The sequence below is a fragment of the Crocuta crocuta genome, unplaced genomic scaffold (assembly GCF_008692635.1).
Source record: "Crocuta crocuta isolate KB4526 unplaced genomic scaffold, BGI_CrCroc_1.0 scaffold50, whole genome shotgun sequence".
NCBI lineage: Eukaryota > Metazoa > Chordata > Mammalia > Carnivora > Hyaenidae > Crocuta > Crocuta crocuta.
Window position 1 is genome coordinate 8,150,310 of NW_027527428.1, and position 16,053 is coordinate 8,166,362.

The window sequence follows — 16,053 nt, forward strand, 5'->3', positions numbered from 1 at the left end:
GAGAGGGAGACACAGAATCCGAAGCAGCTCCAGGCTCTGAGCTAGCACTCAGCACAGAGCCGGACGGACATGGGGCTCGAACCCACGAACAAGAGATCATGACCTGAGCCAAAGTTGGACACTTAAGCAACTGAGCCACCCAGGCGCCCCCATTTTAGGGGTTTTAAATGCAATTACAGGACTGGTTGAACAAGTTGAAAGTTAACTTTTCCCCACATTTACCAGTACTGTGTGTGATCCTAACAAATGTTTGCCAAATTTGTTAAGTGAAAAATAATGTTTTTGTTATTTTTACTACCAGCAACACTGAAGGTTTGGTAGAGGTTTTTTTGAAAGTTTGTTTATTTTGAGAGAGAGCATGGGAGGGTCAGCGTAAGTGGGGTGGGGGGAGCAGAGAGAGAGAATCCCGCACAGGCTCTGCACTGTCAGCACAGAGCCCCACGCGGGGCCTGAACCCACGAACTGTGAGATCATGACTTCAGCCGAAATCAAAAGTCAGATGCTCAACCAGCTGAACCACCCACATGCCCTGAGGATTTGGTAGAGTTATCCTGCCCTTGGCTTTGTGGAGCACCGTGTCTGTGGGGGCTTGTGAGGTGAAACCCTTAACCTTTGTTCCCTCCCTGCTGGCCTCCAGGAAGGGTGACCGGGGGACAGATCCAACCACTTGGTGGGACTCCACTGCACCGTCTGGTGGTTGGGATGCGTATACGTTTCACATAGTTGAGGCTGGTTTTCAGTGCATTAAAAATGCTCTGGCCAGTTTGCCAGGCTGTAGATACATCTTGGTGCCATGTAGCCAACTTCTCAGAGTGTTCTAGAATGGGCGGTGCTGTAACCGCATGGCTGAGCCATCTCCTGATATACCTGCCAGGGGCTCTCCTGGGGGAAGAGAGGGCTGTGAGGTGGGAGGGTGCAGGAGCTTCCTGCAGGGATGCGGAGGTAGGGGCTGGGACCACACAGCGCTGCTCGAGGGAGCCGTGACCCGGTGAGACATGAGGGAGGAGTGGGCCAGCATGTCGTAAAACAGGATTCCGCAGCATTTGTGCAGAGCCCCCAGGCGTGCTCTGTGGGGGCCGCCGAAGGGACTGTGACATCCTCCCTCCTGATGCTCCCATGTCTCCTCGGGAGGCCGCATGTCTCGCGCTCTGTCTCTTCATGTTTTCTGCTGGTTCCTGTGTTTCTGCTCCCAGAGTGGAAGCTTCCCTCACAGAATGTGGGCTCAGCCTGGGTCCCTGAGTCAGAGGACTGGCTAGAGAGGGGACTGGCTTCCAGGCAGTGCAGGGCTGAGCAGATGTGGGCTCTGCATGGGGCTGCGCCGTCCCGGGTGGAGGGGCTGGGGAAGGAAGACCCATGGCAGACACAGGGAGAAGGGGCCTTGGGCCTGCTGGGCCACACCTTGCCATGTGGGGGTACGTGCAGGGAGGAGTTGGGCCAAGGAAGGGGAAAGGCCGCGTAGTAGGTGTTGGTGGGGCTCCTGGGCAGTGATGGTGACAGGGGAAGGTGGTCCTGTGGTGTATGGGGCCTCAGGATGAGTGGGACCCAGGAGGGAGGGCATGGGGGTGGTGGGGCCTGTGTCTGACCTCAGAGAGGTCATGCTGGGGAATGACCGCCTGAAGGCCATGGTCTGGGAGGTGTCTTGGTGTTTTAGATTGGGAACTGTCCTAGTGTCTGTCTTGAGAGGAGGTCGTAATGCACATTACAGAGGACAGATGTCCTGGCATGGAGGCTCATCTCCGTGGGAGGATGTGGCGGGTCGGAAAGAGGCTGAACTGTCACCCTGCCTGTTTGTTTCCTTCTGGCAGGTTCGTTACACGGCCTGATGTCAAGCAGAAGAAGATGGCAGGTTTCCTGGACTGGAGCCTGCACACCTTGGCCCGCTCGTCCTTCCAGACCATCGAGGGGGTCATTGCCATGGATGGCACGCTGCAGGCCCTGGTAAACACTGCCCCGGGGGAGGGGACAAGGTCTTTTCACCTTTGACTCTGTTCTGAAGGAGCCGGAGCACAGTAAGAGGCGGTGAGGCCCACCGCACCGCACTCACTCACTTCCCGACTGGGGTTGTTCTGGCAGCATCAGCAAAGGGGTTCTGCTCCAGGGAAGACGGCCCGAGCTGGCTTACTGTGTCGCCACCAGGGGGCAGCGGCGTCCGCGGAGCTGCGGCGGGAGGTGGGCAGGGCGTGCCCTCCTGGGGTTTCTTGCTGTGTAATTGTGTTGTGGAGTATAATTATCTGAATCAGCTCTGATGAAATAAGGCAGGTGATTTGAAGTTTGATTTTGTTCAGATACTCAGGTTAGGATGTTTGTAACAAGCATGTTAAACACACAAGCTGGTCCCCACCCCCAGTGCTCTGGTGGGTGCCCTCCCTCCCAGCCTCCCCCTTCCCGCTTCACCTGTCAGTAGCGTTGCCTTTTCCAGTGCTGATCGGAGGACAGTGCCCAGAGAAGGGGAGGCTGCCCAGGCCCTGGAGCTCTCTCCCGGCTTCGTGCACTTTGGGTGCTGCTGGGAGCGTGCCTGCTCTCTGCGCGTCACCCGCAGCGGCTGACACTTGGTTCTCGGCATTGTTTCTGAAGCTCTAGAGGCCCATGGCCCACTTTCCCGAGAGCAGGGCATTTTGGACCATGTTTAAATGGAGGTGTTTGGACCCATGACTCAGTGTGATGTCATTTTCTTGGGTGTTGTCCCTTGTGCTTTCCTCGGCTGTTGCAGGTTGGGACGAGGTGTGGGGAGCCATGAGGGCCGATGGAAATTGGGGCTGACAGTGTCCTCACCCAGGGGTGTGGGCACAGGATGTGGGAGGAGAGGAGATGACAGCAGGGTCTGCCGCAGGGGCTCAGGGAAAGCCCTTTCCTCACCGCTCGCCCTGCCCTGGGCACTTGGCCTGGGCCGCCTGGCCTCTCAGAAATGTCCTGGGCATCTGTTTCTGTCCATTCATATTCCAAAGTCTTCAGGCTTTCAAATGATGAGACTACTTCAAGACATTTTATAAAGAAATCTGGAAAATAAAACATTTTCTGAATTCCTGTAGTCTGTTGAGGTGCTGTTTTTTTTGTTTTTTTTTTGTTTTAAATGTTATTGAGATGCCTGGGTGGCTCAGTTGGTTACGTGTTCGACTTTGACTCAGGTCATGATCTCAAGTTTGTGAGTTCGAGCTCCACGTGGGACTCTCTGTGGTCAGCGCAGAACCTGGTCCTCCGTGCCCTACTCTACTTGTTCTCTCTCTCCCTTTTTCTCAAAAATAAACATTTAAAAAAAAGTTTATTTTGAGAGAGACGTGGGAGGGACAGAGAGAGAGAGAGAGAGAGAGAGAGAGAGAATCCCAAGCAGCCTCCATGCTGTCAGCACAGAGCCTGACATGGGGCTTGAACCTATGAACTGTGAGATCATGACCTGAGCTGAAACCAAGAGCTGTATGCTCAACCAAATGAGCTACCCAGGTGCCCTTATGTTTTTTTGTTCTCGTTCTTGTTTTTGTTTTTTGTTTCTTTTTTTAAAGTGAGGTGTTGTTTTTTATGTTTTCTTTCTATCTGTAAATGAATGTGGTGTGTTGGTACAATAGTTTAAAAAATATTGAGATATAAAGCATATAAGTACTTTGCTTTTTAATTTTTAAAAACTTTTAAAAGTATTATTTTCTTTTTTACTTTTTTTAGAAACAGACTTTAAAAAAACAATTTTTTTAATGTTTTATTTTTTTTGAGAGAGAGAGCGATAGCGTGAGCAGGGGAGGGTCAGGGAGAGAGGGAGACAAAGAATCCGAAGACAGCCTCCAGGCTCTGAGCTAGCCATCAGCACAGAGCCCAACGCAGGGCTCGAACCCACGAACCATAAGATCATGACCTGAGCCAAAGTCGGACGCTTAACTGACTGAGCCACCCAGGCGCCCCACTTTTGAAATTTTTTAATGATTATTTTTTAAAGAGAGAGAGAGAACGAGAGAATGAGTGGGGGATGGGTCGAGAGAGAGAGAGAGAGGGAGACACAGAATCTGAAGCAGGCTTTAGGCTCTGAGCTGTCAGCCCAGAGCCCGACGTGGGGCTTGAGCCCACAAACCACGAGATCATGACCTGAGCCAAAGTCGGACGCTCAACCGACTGAGCCACCTAAGCGGCCCAGTACTTTGCTTTTTTAAAGTGTATAGTCAGTGATTATTTTGTGTATGCACAAGGTCATACACCCATCACCACTGTCCAATTCCAGAATATTCTCATCATTCTTAAAGGAAAATCCACACCCATTAGCAGTCACTCTCCATTCATCTCTACAGCCATTAATCAAGTTTCTGTCCCTGGATTTGCTCATTCTGGACATTTTATATAAGTGGAGTCGTACATGTGACCTTTTGTCACTGGCTTCTTTGATTTAGCGCCATGTTTTCAAGGTTCACCCATTTTGTAGCTGATGTCACTAATTCATTTTCTTTATGGCCAGATAATATTCCACCATATGGGTGTTCTTACATATTACGGGTAACGCTAAACCTGAACTTTTGTCAGTTTTTGTTTGAGCATGTTTTCAGTTCCCTTGGGTACATAACAATAGTCAGTCCTCCCTCCCCCCCATTTAACAATTTAAGTATTTTTCTGTGTTTTTGAAGTCTTACTTTTTCTCAGGACTGCATACCTACCATGTTGCTGAGACATGGGGTGTCAGCCTGTGCCCTCAGGTGGCTCTCTCTCCAGCTGTGTGTGGAGGCGGTGCTTAAGGAGGGTTTTATTGGGATTTTCAGTGTAATTGCTATGAAGGGAGTCCGTGCAGGGCGAAGCTGGCCTGGAGGGCACTGGGCGCGGAAGCGGATGGGAGGGGGAGGTGCAGGGCACACCTGTGTCCACCAGGCTGAGTCCTAGGGGGAGCGCACTTATGTTTTAGGTAATTTGGGCGAGGATGAGTGAATGGGGCAGAGATGGTTTATTTCAAGGTTTAGGTGTAAGTGGATTCCTTAATTTTTTGCCATGAGTCACGTTGAGAAGTCTTCGGACATCGAGAAACAATTGGAAGGTCTGACAGAATGTAGCTGCAGCCTGTCAGTCCTCTGTGGCCTGCAGGGCAGAATGCTAGACCCGCCCGAGTGTGGGCGCTGGAGGGTTAGGCACATTCGACTCAGCTTGCTTTTATGGTTACCGTCCTCTGTTAGATCTTCTTAACCCAGAAGGGAATTTGCATTTGGGCTGGGCTCCCAGGGTCCCCTGTAGCCCTCACCCAGAAGCCCGCCCCCACCCCCTCCAGGAGCCACAGCTGTGTCCACGTGTATCGGGGGCAACTGGGCCATCAGGGTGCCTAGGCAGTGGGCTGGACCCTGCTGTGACCTCCCTAGGGACCTGCAGGCAGGTGAGGCTGTCTGGGCTGGCAGCTGGGAGGCAGGTCTCACTGAGGAAGCAGTGGTGGGCCTGTGTTGTCACGCCACCCTCGAGAGTTCCCGCTGGCCTCCTTATCCCCAGACTAAAGTTCTTGGGGCTTCATTGCTCTTCCCAGAGGCTTGAAAAGGGCATGGGGACCCCTTCGTGTTCAGTCTGCGATTGCTTTGCCCATAGGTCCTTTTATTTATTTCTAAAAATGTTTTTGATTGTCTTGTTGTGCTTGTCTCTAGACTGTTACCAGGTTTTCTGTTTCTTTTTCCTAAGTGGGAGACATACACCTTAAACAGCAAAACGAAACCCGGTGCTGGGTGGGAAGGGCCGCTGTGTGTCGTTGCTGTGGGTCAGCGTCCCTCTCAGTGGAGAGGGCCAGCCAGGAGAGGGGTGGTGCTGTGGATCTCCAGGCCACGCTCTGAAGTTCTCTTTCTCTCTTCCTCCTGAGGAACAAGGAGATTGTCCCAAAGGCTTTTCCTGCCCGCTCCCTGAGCAGCAGCGGCAGCACATCTGCTGTCTGGAGAGCCGCCCCCAGCGAGGGGGGCAGTTGCCTGATGGGGCAGCCCAAGTCCCCGGGAAGTGGGGAAATGGCCTGGCACACCCTTTCTGGAGTCTTCTGAAGCCCCTGTTTCTTCTGGAAACCCTAGGGTCTTTTTGGAATCTCATGTCCTGTTTCCTTTTCTCTTTTTCCTTTTCAAAGCAGTGATTTAGTCTAATTGCTGCTGCTGCCTCCTGGGCAGGAGGAAGTGGTGTAGGGTGCTGGGCTCTCCCAAGCGGGGAGCGGGTTTCACCATGAGCTTGTCAGACCTGAACAGCAGAGGCCGGGCGTCCGCTGTGCATGATGAAACTTGCAGGTGTATTGTGCTTTTGGATTTCGTCTGTCTCCTTTGATGCACTTGGCTTCATTTCTATCCACCTGTTCATTAGTGTGAGTTAGGCAAGACAGGTGAACTCGTAACGAGCACCATCGAAACTAGGGTTTGATTTTATTTTCCTGGAAGCGTGTTTCCCTTACAGTGACGAATTCTAGCTCTTATGCGGTGGGGAATGGGAGACTGCCAGCTTCTTCATGTCACTGGAAGGCCCCTCTTGTTGAGTCCTGCTTTATACATTTTTTTAATGTTTATTTTTGAGAGAGAGAGAGAGAGAGAGACAGACAGAGTGCTAGCTGGGGAGGGGCAGAGAGAGGAGACACAATCCGAAGTAGGCTCCAGGCTCTGAGCTGTCAGCACAGAGCCCGACGTGAGGCTTGAACTCACGAACTGTGAGATCATGACCTGAGCTGAAGTCAGGCACTTAACCGGCTGAGCCACCCAGGCGCCCCGAGCCCACATTTAATAAGTATTAGGATTATTGCAAATTGAGGAAATTCAGAGAAGGTGAATGAAGTGTTAAAAATTGAAAAGGGTCATCATTTGTATATGCTGTATCTCTGCTTCCTTATTGGTGGTTGTGTCCTCCTGGCTTTCACTACTCAGACTGAAGAGTGTAAGGACTGACTAATGATGCGGGGTTTCTCTTCGTGCAGTCCATGTAATGGCTGGGATGTGGGTGTGGACTTTTAGCGCCGAGGACAGAGTTCTTATGTAAAAATATGGCTGGCATGATGAGTAGCAATAAAACACTGTCCTCTCTGCCATTTGTAATGATTGCATCCTTCCTTCGCAGTGAGGTTTGCTTTATTTAGTTTATCATTGATGAAAGCGTATCTCTCATTAAAGGATAAAACGTTTTATTGCAAACAGCATTAGAAACCACGTGATCCCATCCACAGCACCTGAGTGCATGTGTGAGAAATACTGAAGCCACTCTGGTTTTGCATGTAGTTTAAGTAAACAGAAGGAGTGTCTAGCCCAGGTAGAGTGGCTGTCGATCCCGCAAGGGAAATGGTACATCCTATAGGGTGTGTTGGCTCTGCCCCTGGGTGCTTTGCTGCCCTGAGGGAGGCTGATCTGCTGTGGGCCAGGCCTGAGCCTCAGGACGCCCTGAAGCAACACCCGTGACCCCAGGCAGAGGTGAAGTGCCTTGCTCCATGCTCCCCACCTGCAGAAGGGAAATAACAAACCTCTTACCTCAGAGGGTGGTGTGGAGGCTAATTAGTGCATGTCATGCTCTTTGAAGATGAAAAGAAGCCAAAACACTTGTCACGTAGGCTTTGATTTCTTGTAGGCTTCTTTGGAGAGTAGCACCCCGTGGTTTCATTTAAGGTTTAGTTTGGCTGGAGGACAAATGATCTAGAGTGGTCTTTTTAGTCATGGCCCTGCTGGGGCAGGGCTTTGGGTGGAGGAAGATATAGTAAGAACCATTTGACTGTGTTTTCCTGATGTGTGTGTGTGTGTGTGTGTGTGCGCGCGCGCGCGCACGCATGTGCATGCACATTTATGTACTATTCATGTGCTCCTGTGAATCTGGCTGAAAGAGGTACCTTCACTTTTTTCTTGTGGGTTTAAATCCATAGAGCAGCCAACTCTGATACTGTTTTAATTTTACGTAACTCGGCATTTCAGTGGGGCAGGTAGCATGGTGGCATGAGTCTTGTTGCAACATGCATGGTGTGTGGCACGCCTTTAATTCCACCGGCGAGCCTGGTTTGTACACCTGCTGTGTGAAGAGGCGACGTGTCCTGTTGGACAGGTGCATGCTCGCAGGCAGCCCAGCAGAGCCCACGCTTGCAGGGGAGGGGGCCTCGTCTGTCACAGGCTTGCCCCCACCTCCTAGGTGTGCGGCTGGCTGGTGTGGAGCCGGCCGGGAGCCGCAGTCTCCTCGCCGGTGCCCTCTGTCCAGCCTGGTCTGTGGCCTCCAGTGCAGGCTGTGCGAGGGCCTCACAGCTCCCGCCGCTGTGGTGGCTGGGCTCTCAGGGGAATGGGACTTGGCTGCCCTCACCCCTCCCTCTAAGCAGGTGTTCCCCAGGCTCTGTCCTTGCTGTGTGGGGGCGGCTGGCGTCTCTCCCCAATTCACCCTTGACCTTTCGCTCCTGGTTCCCGTCCTTGGTCCCAGAGCCCTAGTTCTGTGCACCTGTGGTGCTTCAGAAGCCATGAGTCCAAGATCACACCTTTTATTCTTTCTTTTCCCACCTCCTGCAAGCCGCGTCATGAGGCCCAGCAGCAAGCGAGAGTTTGAGGTCTGGCCATGTGGCTGAGGCGCTTGGATGTGTCCCCCCGCCTGGCCCTCCCTTCCTGGCACGGTGCCCGCCGGGTGTCCTGGCTGCCCCCTCTGTGGCCCGTCCTCCACCCTCTGCCTGCAGTCTGTCCTCGGCCTAGCGCGCGGCTCTCTGCTCCTGTGCGCTCTCCAGGCAGGAGCTGGCTCTGTCTGGTCTGTGGAGGCACCGCTTCCCAGGCCCTCCCCTCTGCCGTCGCTGTTCTTTGTCTCCGCAACCTTCTGTGGTGCCACTCGGGAGAACCAGTGGCAAAAGGACCCGGGAACCGGATTGGGGAGCCAGAGAGTAGATAGCCCGTGGAGGGGTGTCCTCCAGGTCCCTCCAGCCAGCCAGCCAGGCACTGGGCAGAGTCAGCAGGAGGAGGCTGGTTGTGTGGGTTCCCCCAGGGTTCTGGGCCCCGTGCTGGCGCCTCCTCGGGGGCACCCAGGGTCAGGAGAGGGGCGAGCGTGGACGCGCGGGCCAGGAACGGCACAGGCTCTTCTCAGTGCTTTTTGCCGGGGGCACCCTTGCTCAGGTCGTTGGCCCGGTCGAAGCCTATCTAGTTCTGCTCTTCCTCCTCCTCTTTGGATCTCCTCTCCTCACTTCCCCTTGGAGGTGTGGGGGCCTCCTGTGGGCCTCCTGGCCGGGGAGTCCTCTCCTCCTGCTGGGCTCAGAGCTGGAGCGAGAGAGGCCCAGGTCCCCTCCCTGCCTGGACGCCAGCGTGGCTGGGGACATTGCCCTCTTCTGAGCCTGTGGCTGCACGGCTCTGGCCCCTGCTGGTTTCTGAGTTCTCCGAGGCAGGAGTTGTGTCTTTTGCATCTTTTATACATCCTGAATTAGGCATGTTAGGCGACGTGTGATCAATATTCTTGGTACTTGTGAATTGAGGAACAGTTATTTTTATCTAAGATTATCTGCTGTTGAAGCCATTGGGAATAACAGAGACCTGCTTGGGAGGGGCTGAAGTCCTGATGTGGGCCTGTCTCTAAGAGGCTCTTTGCGTCTCCTGCCTCATGAGGCAGCAGGATGGTGTCTGCTGCTGTTACGGGTGGATTCCAGCCCCTTAACTGACAGCGTTCAGATCTTTTAGCTTTTCAGTGTTTGAACTTCTTCTGTTAAGGGCGCCTGAACTTCGTGTGGCAGTTCAGGTTATGAAGTCTGACAAGGCTCCCTGGAGGTGGGCTGTGGGGGGCGGCTCACGGGATGGTCACACTTGAGAGAAGAGAGATGATGGGGGCTGGAGGTGCCTCTCGTCTGGCTGGCTTGTCCCCTTTGCACCGTGGTCGTGGAGTTCGGCCTGGGTGGGCACTGCCCTTGGGACGCTCTGCTTCTGTATTTCGTAGTGCTCCTCTGACCAGTTCCATCAGCTTACTGTCATTTGGGGGGAGGTGGCAGATCCCCAGCTGCCACTCGCCTGTGCTGTTGTCAGCCAGCAGGTACAGGAGGTTCCAGTTGGTGGTGGTACAAGGGTTCTTTTCCTCCGAACTACTGAGTGTGAGTAGGATTCCTCTGTGAAGGGCCTGTGGCTATTACCTAAAGGTGCATAGCCATTTTGGCTTGGCCGCCTTCCACGAAAGGTGTGGCCCTGGGTGGGCTTGCTGTGGCACAGGTGAGGACCGTGGGCTAAGCTCTGCTCAGTGTCCCTCCTGGAACTGGTTGTGTCAGTGCTGATGGTGTTTACATTTTGTCCTGGTTGTGTGCGGCAAGACCGCTGTGAGGGGGGACGGTACTGCTCCTTAGCACTGGGACAAGAGTCAGGTGCTCACAGAGGGAGGGGCCCCTCCTGCCTGAGCTTTATTTAGTCTGACTGCTTTTTGGTGTGTCTGTGTTGTCCTGCCTTCCAGGGGACTGAGGACGGGACCCTACATGGGGCAGGTGCCGGGCTGGTTGAGAGTGCGTCCACTGGCTCACAGGAGAACTCACAGGTGTTTGCGAGCGGCGCTCCTGAGCCCGTGTGCTGTGGGGGACCTTCCTCCCGGGTCCTGGGTGGAACTGCTTTTCTTGGCCTAGACTAGGTGGTGCTTCAGGGAGCCCTAGACCAGTGTGTCCTGCTTGGCAGCAGGGCGGACTGGCTCCTGAGCAGCTGACGGCCTGTGATTCACAGGCTCGGAGAACATGCCCCGGGGAGGGAAGCTGGTTTGCACGCCGCAGAAAAGCAGGCCTGGGTGGGTAGCAATTGAAAGGTGTGGTAGTTTAGAACGATTACTAAGAACTCCTTTTGTTTGCACCTTGCGCTGTGCTGGTTTCTAGAACAACAGAAACAGACCCGATGGTCATTTGTCCCAGCTGCGTGGCAGCGTTCTCTCCCGTCTTGATTGCAGAGTGTATGCTTTCACGGGGTTTTCGGCTGGCCCCTGTTTCCTGCCTCTGCGAGCACAGGAGTGCACCTCCCGCTTCGTGGCCCGGCTGGTGAAGGCTCCGGACCCTCGGGACGTGTGCTCTCCCCTGGCCGCCCTCTTGTCGTGCAGCCTTGCTGTCCCCTTGCCTGCACAGCTGCATGCCCCCTAGTGAATGGTGGTGAAGATGCCCCATTTTTATGTGTAAAACAGGCCAACAAACAAAAACAAAGCCCTTTACTGAATTTTCTTGGTCCTTCCTTTTCATCCCTCTGCCCTCCTGAGTGTGTTCACAAGGGAGTTGGGACCCCTTGACTCTTCGTGTGTCCAGAGCGATCGGGTTATCCTGTGGGGTTCAAGGTTGGGGAGAGCAGAGGGCTAGAGCTCCTTACACGCATGGCGGACGGGCCGTGGCTCCCTCCTAGTCCAGACAGTGGCCGTGGCCCGGCCTCGGTGTCCGTCCCTTTCTGTGTGGGGCCGAGTCGGCGCCGGCGCTCCTGGGAAATCGTCACCACTTTTGTTCTGTTCTCTTGTTGAGCCTGAGTAAGAAATTTGCCAAGTAAGGAATGTTCAGATGAGAGATCACTTTTGGTATTTCATAATATTATAAATTCTTATTAGTTTAGTTGGTGAGTTGAGCCCAGAGGACACTTGAACCAACTGCCAAGTACATTAGCTCTGCTCTTGGCTGCTTACTGTGTGTCCCGGCTTCCCTGCAGACCCTCTGCACGTGTGCGTCCATCCCACTGACAGTGTGACGTCTGCTGTCCAGGTTAGACAGCAGCACCCTTGCCTACGGAGTGAACTTCCTACGCAGGGAGTTTGTTTTCTGTCGAGTAATAGCCCACCCCGCAGCCCGTGGGTTATGACTGCAGCCACTGTTGTGTGTGTGGATTCTGTGGGTTGTGATAGGCTGGGCACTGGGCAGCCTGTCTGTCCCTTGGTGCGGGGGATGTGGGGGTTGCTCAGCTGGAAGCCCACACAGTGGGGGCACTCGAAGGGCTGAGCACCTCCTTGACGTCAGGACCTAGTGTCGGGGGGGGGGGGGCGGCAGGGAGTCTGGTGCTCCTGGGCCCACATAGCAGTTCTCACTTTGCTGGTTAAATACTGTTTCTGAAGGAGAAAAAATCCTAAGAAATTCTTAGATGTGCTCAGTGTAGGATTCTTTATTTAAGGGGTTTGGATGCTTGGATGAATTACCATTTTTCTTCCAGACCTGAAAGTGGAGGGTACAATTCTAGGTGGAGCATTCTGGAGGTTGTGAGGCCTGTGTGTTTGGAGGTAGTCCCTGGTTACAGGAGACGGGGTGGGAGGTGCCATGCCAGGGCCCCCCAGGACGGACAGATGTATGTGAGAAGCAGGGGGAACCCTTTCTCATTTGCTGACTGAGAAGGAATGATGGTCTAGGAGTGAGCGCCTGGGCTCCTTACCTTTGTGAGAGCTGCTTGGGCCCATAACTTCCATCCTTTGAGATCTTTTAGTATACACAGTTAGTTAAAAAAAAAACAACCCAGTGAGATTCTTCACTCCCCTTCATGGCAGCTTGGGCACATGTCAGTGATGACACCTTGCCCTCCCTAAGCGAAAGGCCTCGGTGTGTCTTTCCTTGACGATGTCCTTTCAGAAGATTGCCTCTCCCGCCTCCTGTCATCCCTTTTCATGACAGAAACTGTTCTTTTGCTATTTTAGAATAGAGCTATGGAAGATGCAGTGAACTGTTGTGAGAATTTATGTTCTAAATTCGTAAATGTATTTGCAACATTTAATAGATTTTTTTTTTTTCAGGCACAAATATTTAAGCATGGAAAACGTGAGGATTGTTTACCCTATGGTAAGGTTCTTTTGTAACAGGGTGTGTTTGTGATGTGAGTTTGTCCATAGGTGATCCAGTGTGTCTCTTTCACATGATATCACATTGTATTCATAGTTACAAAAGTCTGGAACTTGCTGTATTTGGACACTGTCAAAGTGTTCAAAGACTTTGGTTTTTTGTTTTGTGTGCGTGTGTGTGCTTTAATCGGATTTTTTAGGCCTGGTATGGGAGGTCTGGGTTCTTGATGCCCTGTCTACCAGGTCTTGATTCTGGGGCACTTGGTGATGTGGACACAGCCGGAGGTCTCTGGCTCACTTCCTAGGGCCCCAGTCAGGGCTACATTCTCCCTGTAGCCATGGTCATGGCCTCTGACCCTTTGCCTCCTTCTCCTAATTTTAGACAGAACCTCAATTTGTGATTTTAAGTTCTGTGATTCTTGCTGCAGAGAGGTTTACTACTTGGACAAGAGAAATTTCTTGGACTTACACGTTTTAGCAGATGTGTAAATAACATTTAAATAGTAAAGCCTGTCTTTTAAAAACATTTTCAGCATGGAAAATTTCATACATGTATAAAGAGAGAGACAGTGTGTAACGAACCCCCACATTTCTATCACAGGCTTCACATTTTTAATTCACGGGCATCGTGTTTCCCCGTGCTCCTCCACAGCCCGTCCAGACACCCTGCCGTTTTATCTGCACCTGTTTGAGTGGGTACCCCGAAAGACAGGACGGTTTTGAAACATCTCTTGATGTTATTGTCACACCCGAAAACATGAGCAGTAGTTGCCCAGTGTCCCCACGTACCCTCCTCAGTGGACTTGCACACGCAGACCCTTGGTCTGCTCTGTGTTAGCGTCACTCATGCCCAGGTCAGTCAACACATGTTATTTGGGTCTTTGGGGAAATTATTCAGATGCTGTGACAACTTGCCCTGAAACCCTCTCTCCTCGTTCCTCATACGAAAGGCCGTCTTGTGTGCACTCCTGGGCCTCGCTTCCCCCTCCCCATGCCCACCGCATTCCCCCTAACAGCCTTGGCCGTGCAGGGGCCCGACCACCCATTTCCCTGTCTGCAGGGACCCTCCCCATCGGGCCTGTCGTGCCCGCACGGTCTCTGGGAATCCATGGTGTGTTCTTTTACCCGCTGTGTTTTGCATTAGTTCTTGCCTGCTCGGTGTGGCCTCTCCTTCCCTGGGGTCCTCTCCTGCCAGCCTGCGCTCTTCCTGCTCACAGCCCGAAGGTTGGGCAGGGTCGACTCTAGGTGCGCTTGGTAAAGGACGTGCGATCAGGTCAAGGGTTCTTCGTGGAACTCTGGTGTGGGCCAGTCCAGGCCATTGCACTGCGTCTGGGGGACCCGAGGATCACCTGTGGCTTCCACGTCACGGATGCCACACACAGATAGTGCGTTTGGGAGGCCGCGTGGAACCCTTCCCACCGAACTGAGCCACATGTGCTGTTGTCCGCAGCTGCCACTGTTCTCGAGCGCCTGGCGGGTTGCAGGCTCCCGCGCAGCAACCAGACCCTGCTCCGGAAACTTGGAGTGAAGCTCATCCAGCGGCTGGGACTGACCTTCCTGAAGCCCCGGCTGGCAGAGTGGAGGTTGGTAGACTAAGCCTGAGCGGTGTGAGTGCCCGTGGGGGAGGCGCGTGTGGTGGGCCTGGGTTTAGGCGGCCACGGAAGAGAAGGCTGTGTCCCTTCTGCTTTCGTTTCGTTGCTTCCATCTCAGCAGTGTTGCTGATTTTGAGAGTTTTCCTTCCTTCCTGCTTCCTTCCCTTCCTTCCTCCATTCCCTCCTTTCTTCCTTCCTTCCTTCCCCCTCCTTTCCTTCCCCCTTCCTTCCCCCTCCCTTCCCCCTTCATTCCTTCCTTCCCCCTTCCTTCCCTCCCTCNTTCCTTCCTTCCCCCTTCCTTCCTTCCCTCCCTCCTTCCTTCTCTCCCCTCCCTCCCTTCCCTCCTTCCCTCCCTTCCTCCCTTCCTTTTTTTCCTGTTCCTGTGACTTATGGTTAAATAACTGAAGGTGGAGTGGTGACAAGAAAAGTTGGCTGCTGCGTTTCATGTGACACGCAGGTGCAGTAGGACTTCTGGGTCGGGCTCACCGTGGAGACAGCCCCAGGAATGATCCAGATGAACACAGGCTTCTTTCACAGAGAGCACGAGCTGCCTCTGCCTGCGCTGGGAACTATGTCTTCACAGGCAGAGGGGGTCCTGCTTCGGTTGACATGGCTCGTGACTGCATGCCTCCCGTGGAAGCCAGCTCTCCCATGTTCCCAGTACTGTGTGCTTCATGGTCCTCCGTTTCCTTGTTTTGTTTGTTTTTGCATTTTTTTTTTTTTGAGGAACAAGAAGCAAGTTTTCTATGTGTTCATTTCTTGCACTTGAAGTACTTGTCGATGACCTTGGTCCGAGGCTCTGCCATAGGCCGTCACCCCCGCACAGCTGCGGCCCCCCGTGTCCGGGCTTTCCCCTCTGTCGGGTCTGCAGGGGCCGACCCCTTCCCCTCGTTGCTTGTCGTCAGCCTTGAGTAGGCTGACTTGGTGTTCGGCACGCAGCGCCTCCACCGACTCGGCACACGCAGGCTCGTCCCAGGAGATCCACACACGCAAACGTGGGCGCACGTCTCCGGAGTCGGCGGCTTCGTGTCCACGTGCCGGGCCGTCGCGTGGGTGTCCTTCACTGCGGGAGGCCGTGCTAACGCCTGTGACCGAGCCGGCAGCGGTGCCTGCTGCGGCCGTGGCTTCTGGTGGCGCTGGATCTCGAGTGCATGTGGGGCTCTGCGTGAGCCTGCGGTGGCGGAAGACTGCCTAACCGTCTTCAGTTTGTTTCAGGCATTGACATGGCTGGTCTGGGAGGAATTGTTTGGTAAAGTTCAGCTCAGTCTTTGTCTCGGATTAGAGCAAATTCCAGAGAACTGTGCTATGTCTTAGTGATGTTTTACTGAAATTAGTAAATTTTTGGATCATAGAGCTTGTTCTGTAAGAAGTTGTTTATGAGGCTGAACGTTGGTGGTTGGTTTCTTTTTTTTTTTTAAATAAATTCTTTTTCAATGTTTTATTTATTCTTGAGAGGGAGGGAGAGAGAGAGAGAGAGAGAGAGAGAGNCGAACCCACGAACTGTGAGATCATGACCTGAGCCGAAGTCGGACGCTTAACCGACTGGGCCCCCCAGGCGCCCCTGTGGTTGGTTTCTAAAATGGCATCGAAAATAAACGTTCGGCACTTTGTTGGGGATTTCCAGGAGACAGAACCAACAGCGTGAGAGGGCGCGTGCGCATGCAGACTTGCAAAGAGTAGGAGCGGGTGATTTCTGACTTTCTGAGTCAGAAGGCTGGAGGCCCAGGAGAGCCGAGGGTGGCATGTGAGTCTGAAGGCAGGAAGAATCCCTTTTTACTAAGGGGAAGGTCAGCCTCTTTGCTCCGTTCAG

General features: G+C 53.3%; 1 protein-coding gene across 3 annotated transcripts in view; it reads left to right on the forward strand.

Annotated features, from left to right (window-relative positions):
- Positions 1-16,053, forward strand: part of TBCD (tubulin folding cofactor D) — a 152,421-nt gene that overhangs the window by 15,779 nt on the left and 120,589 nt on the right. For all 3 annotated transcript variants that reach the window (XM_077755900.1, XM_077755920.1, XM_077755910.1), the window contains 3 exons: positions 1,806-1,938; positions 12,607-12,652; positions 14,102-14,234. In XM_077755900.1, the coding sequence (XP_077612026.1) occupies positions 1,806-1,938; positions 12,607-12,652; positions 14,102-14,234 (312 nt within the window). The remainder of the gene's footprint in view (positions 1-1,805; positions 1,939-12,606; positions 12,653-14,101; positions 14,235-16,053) is intronic.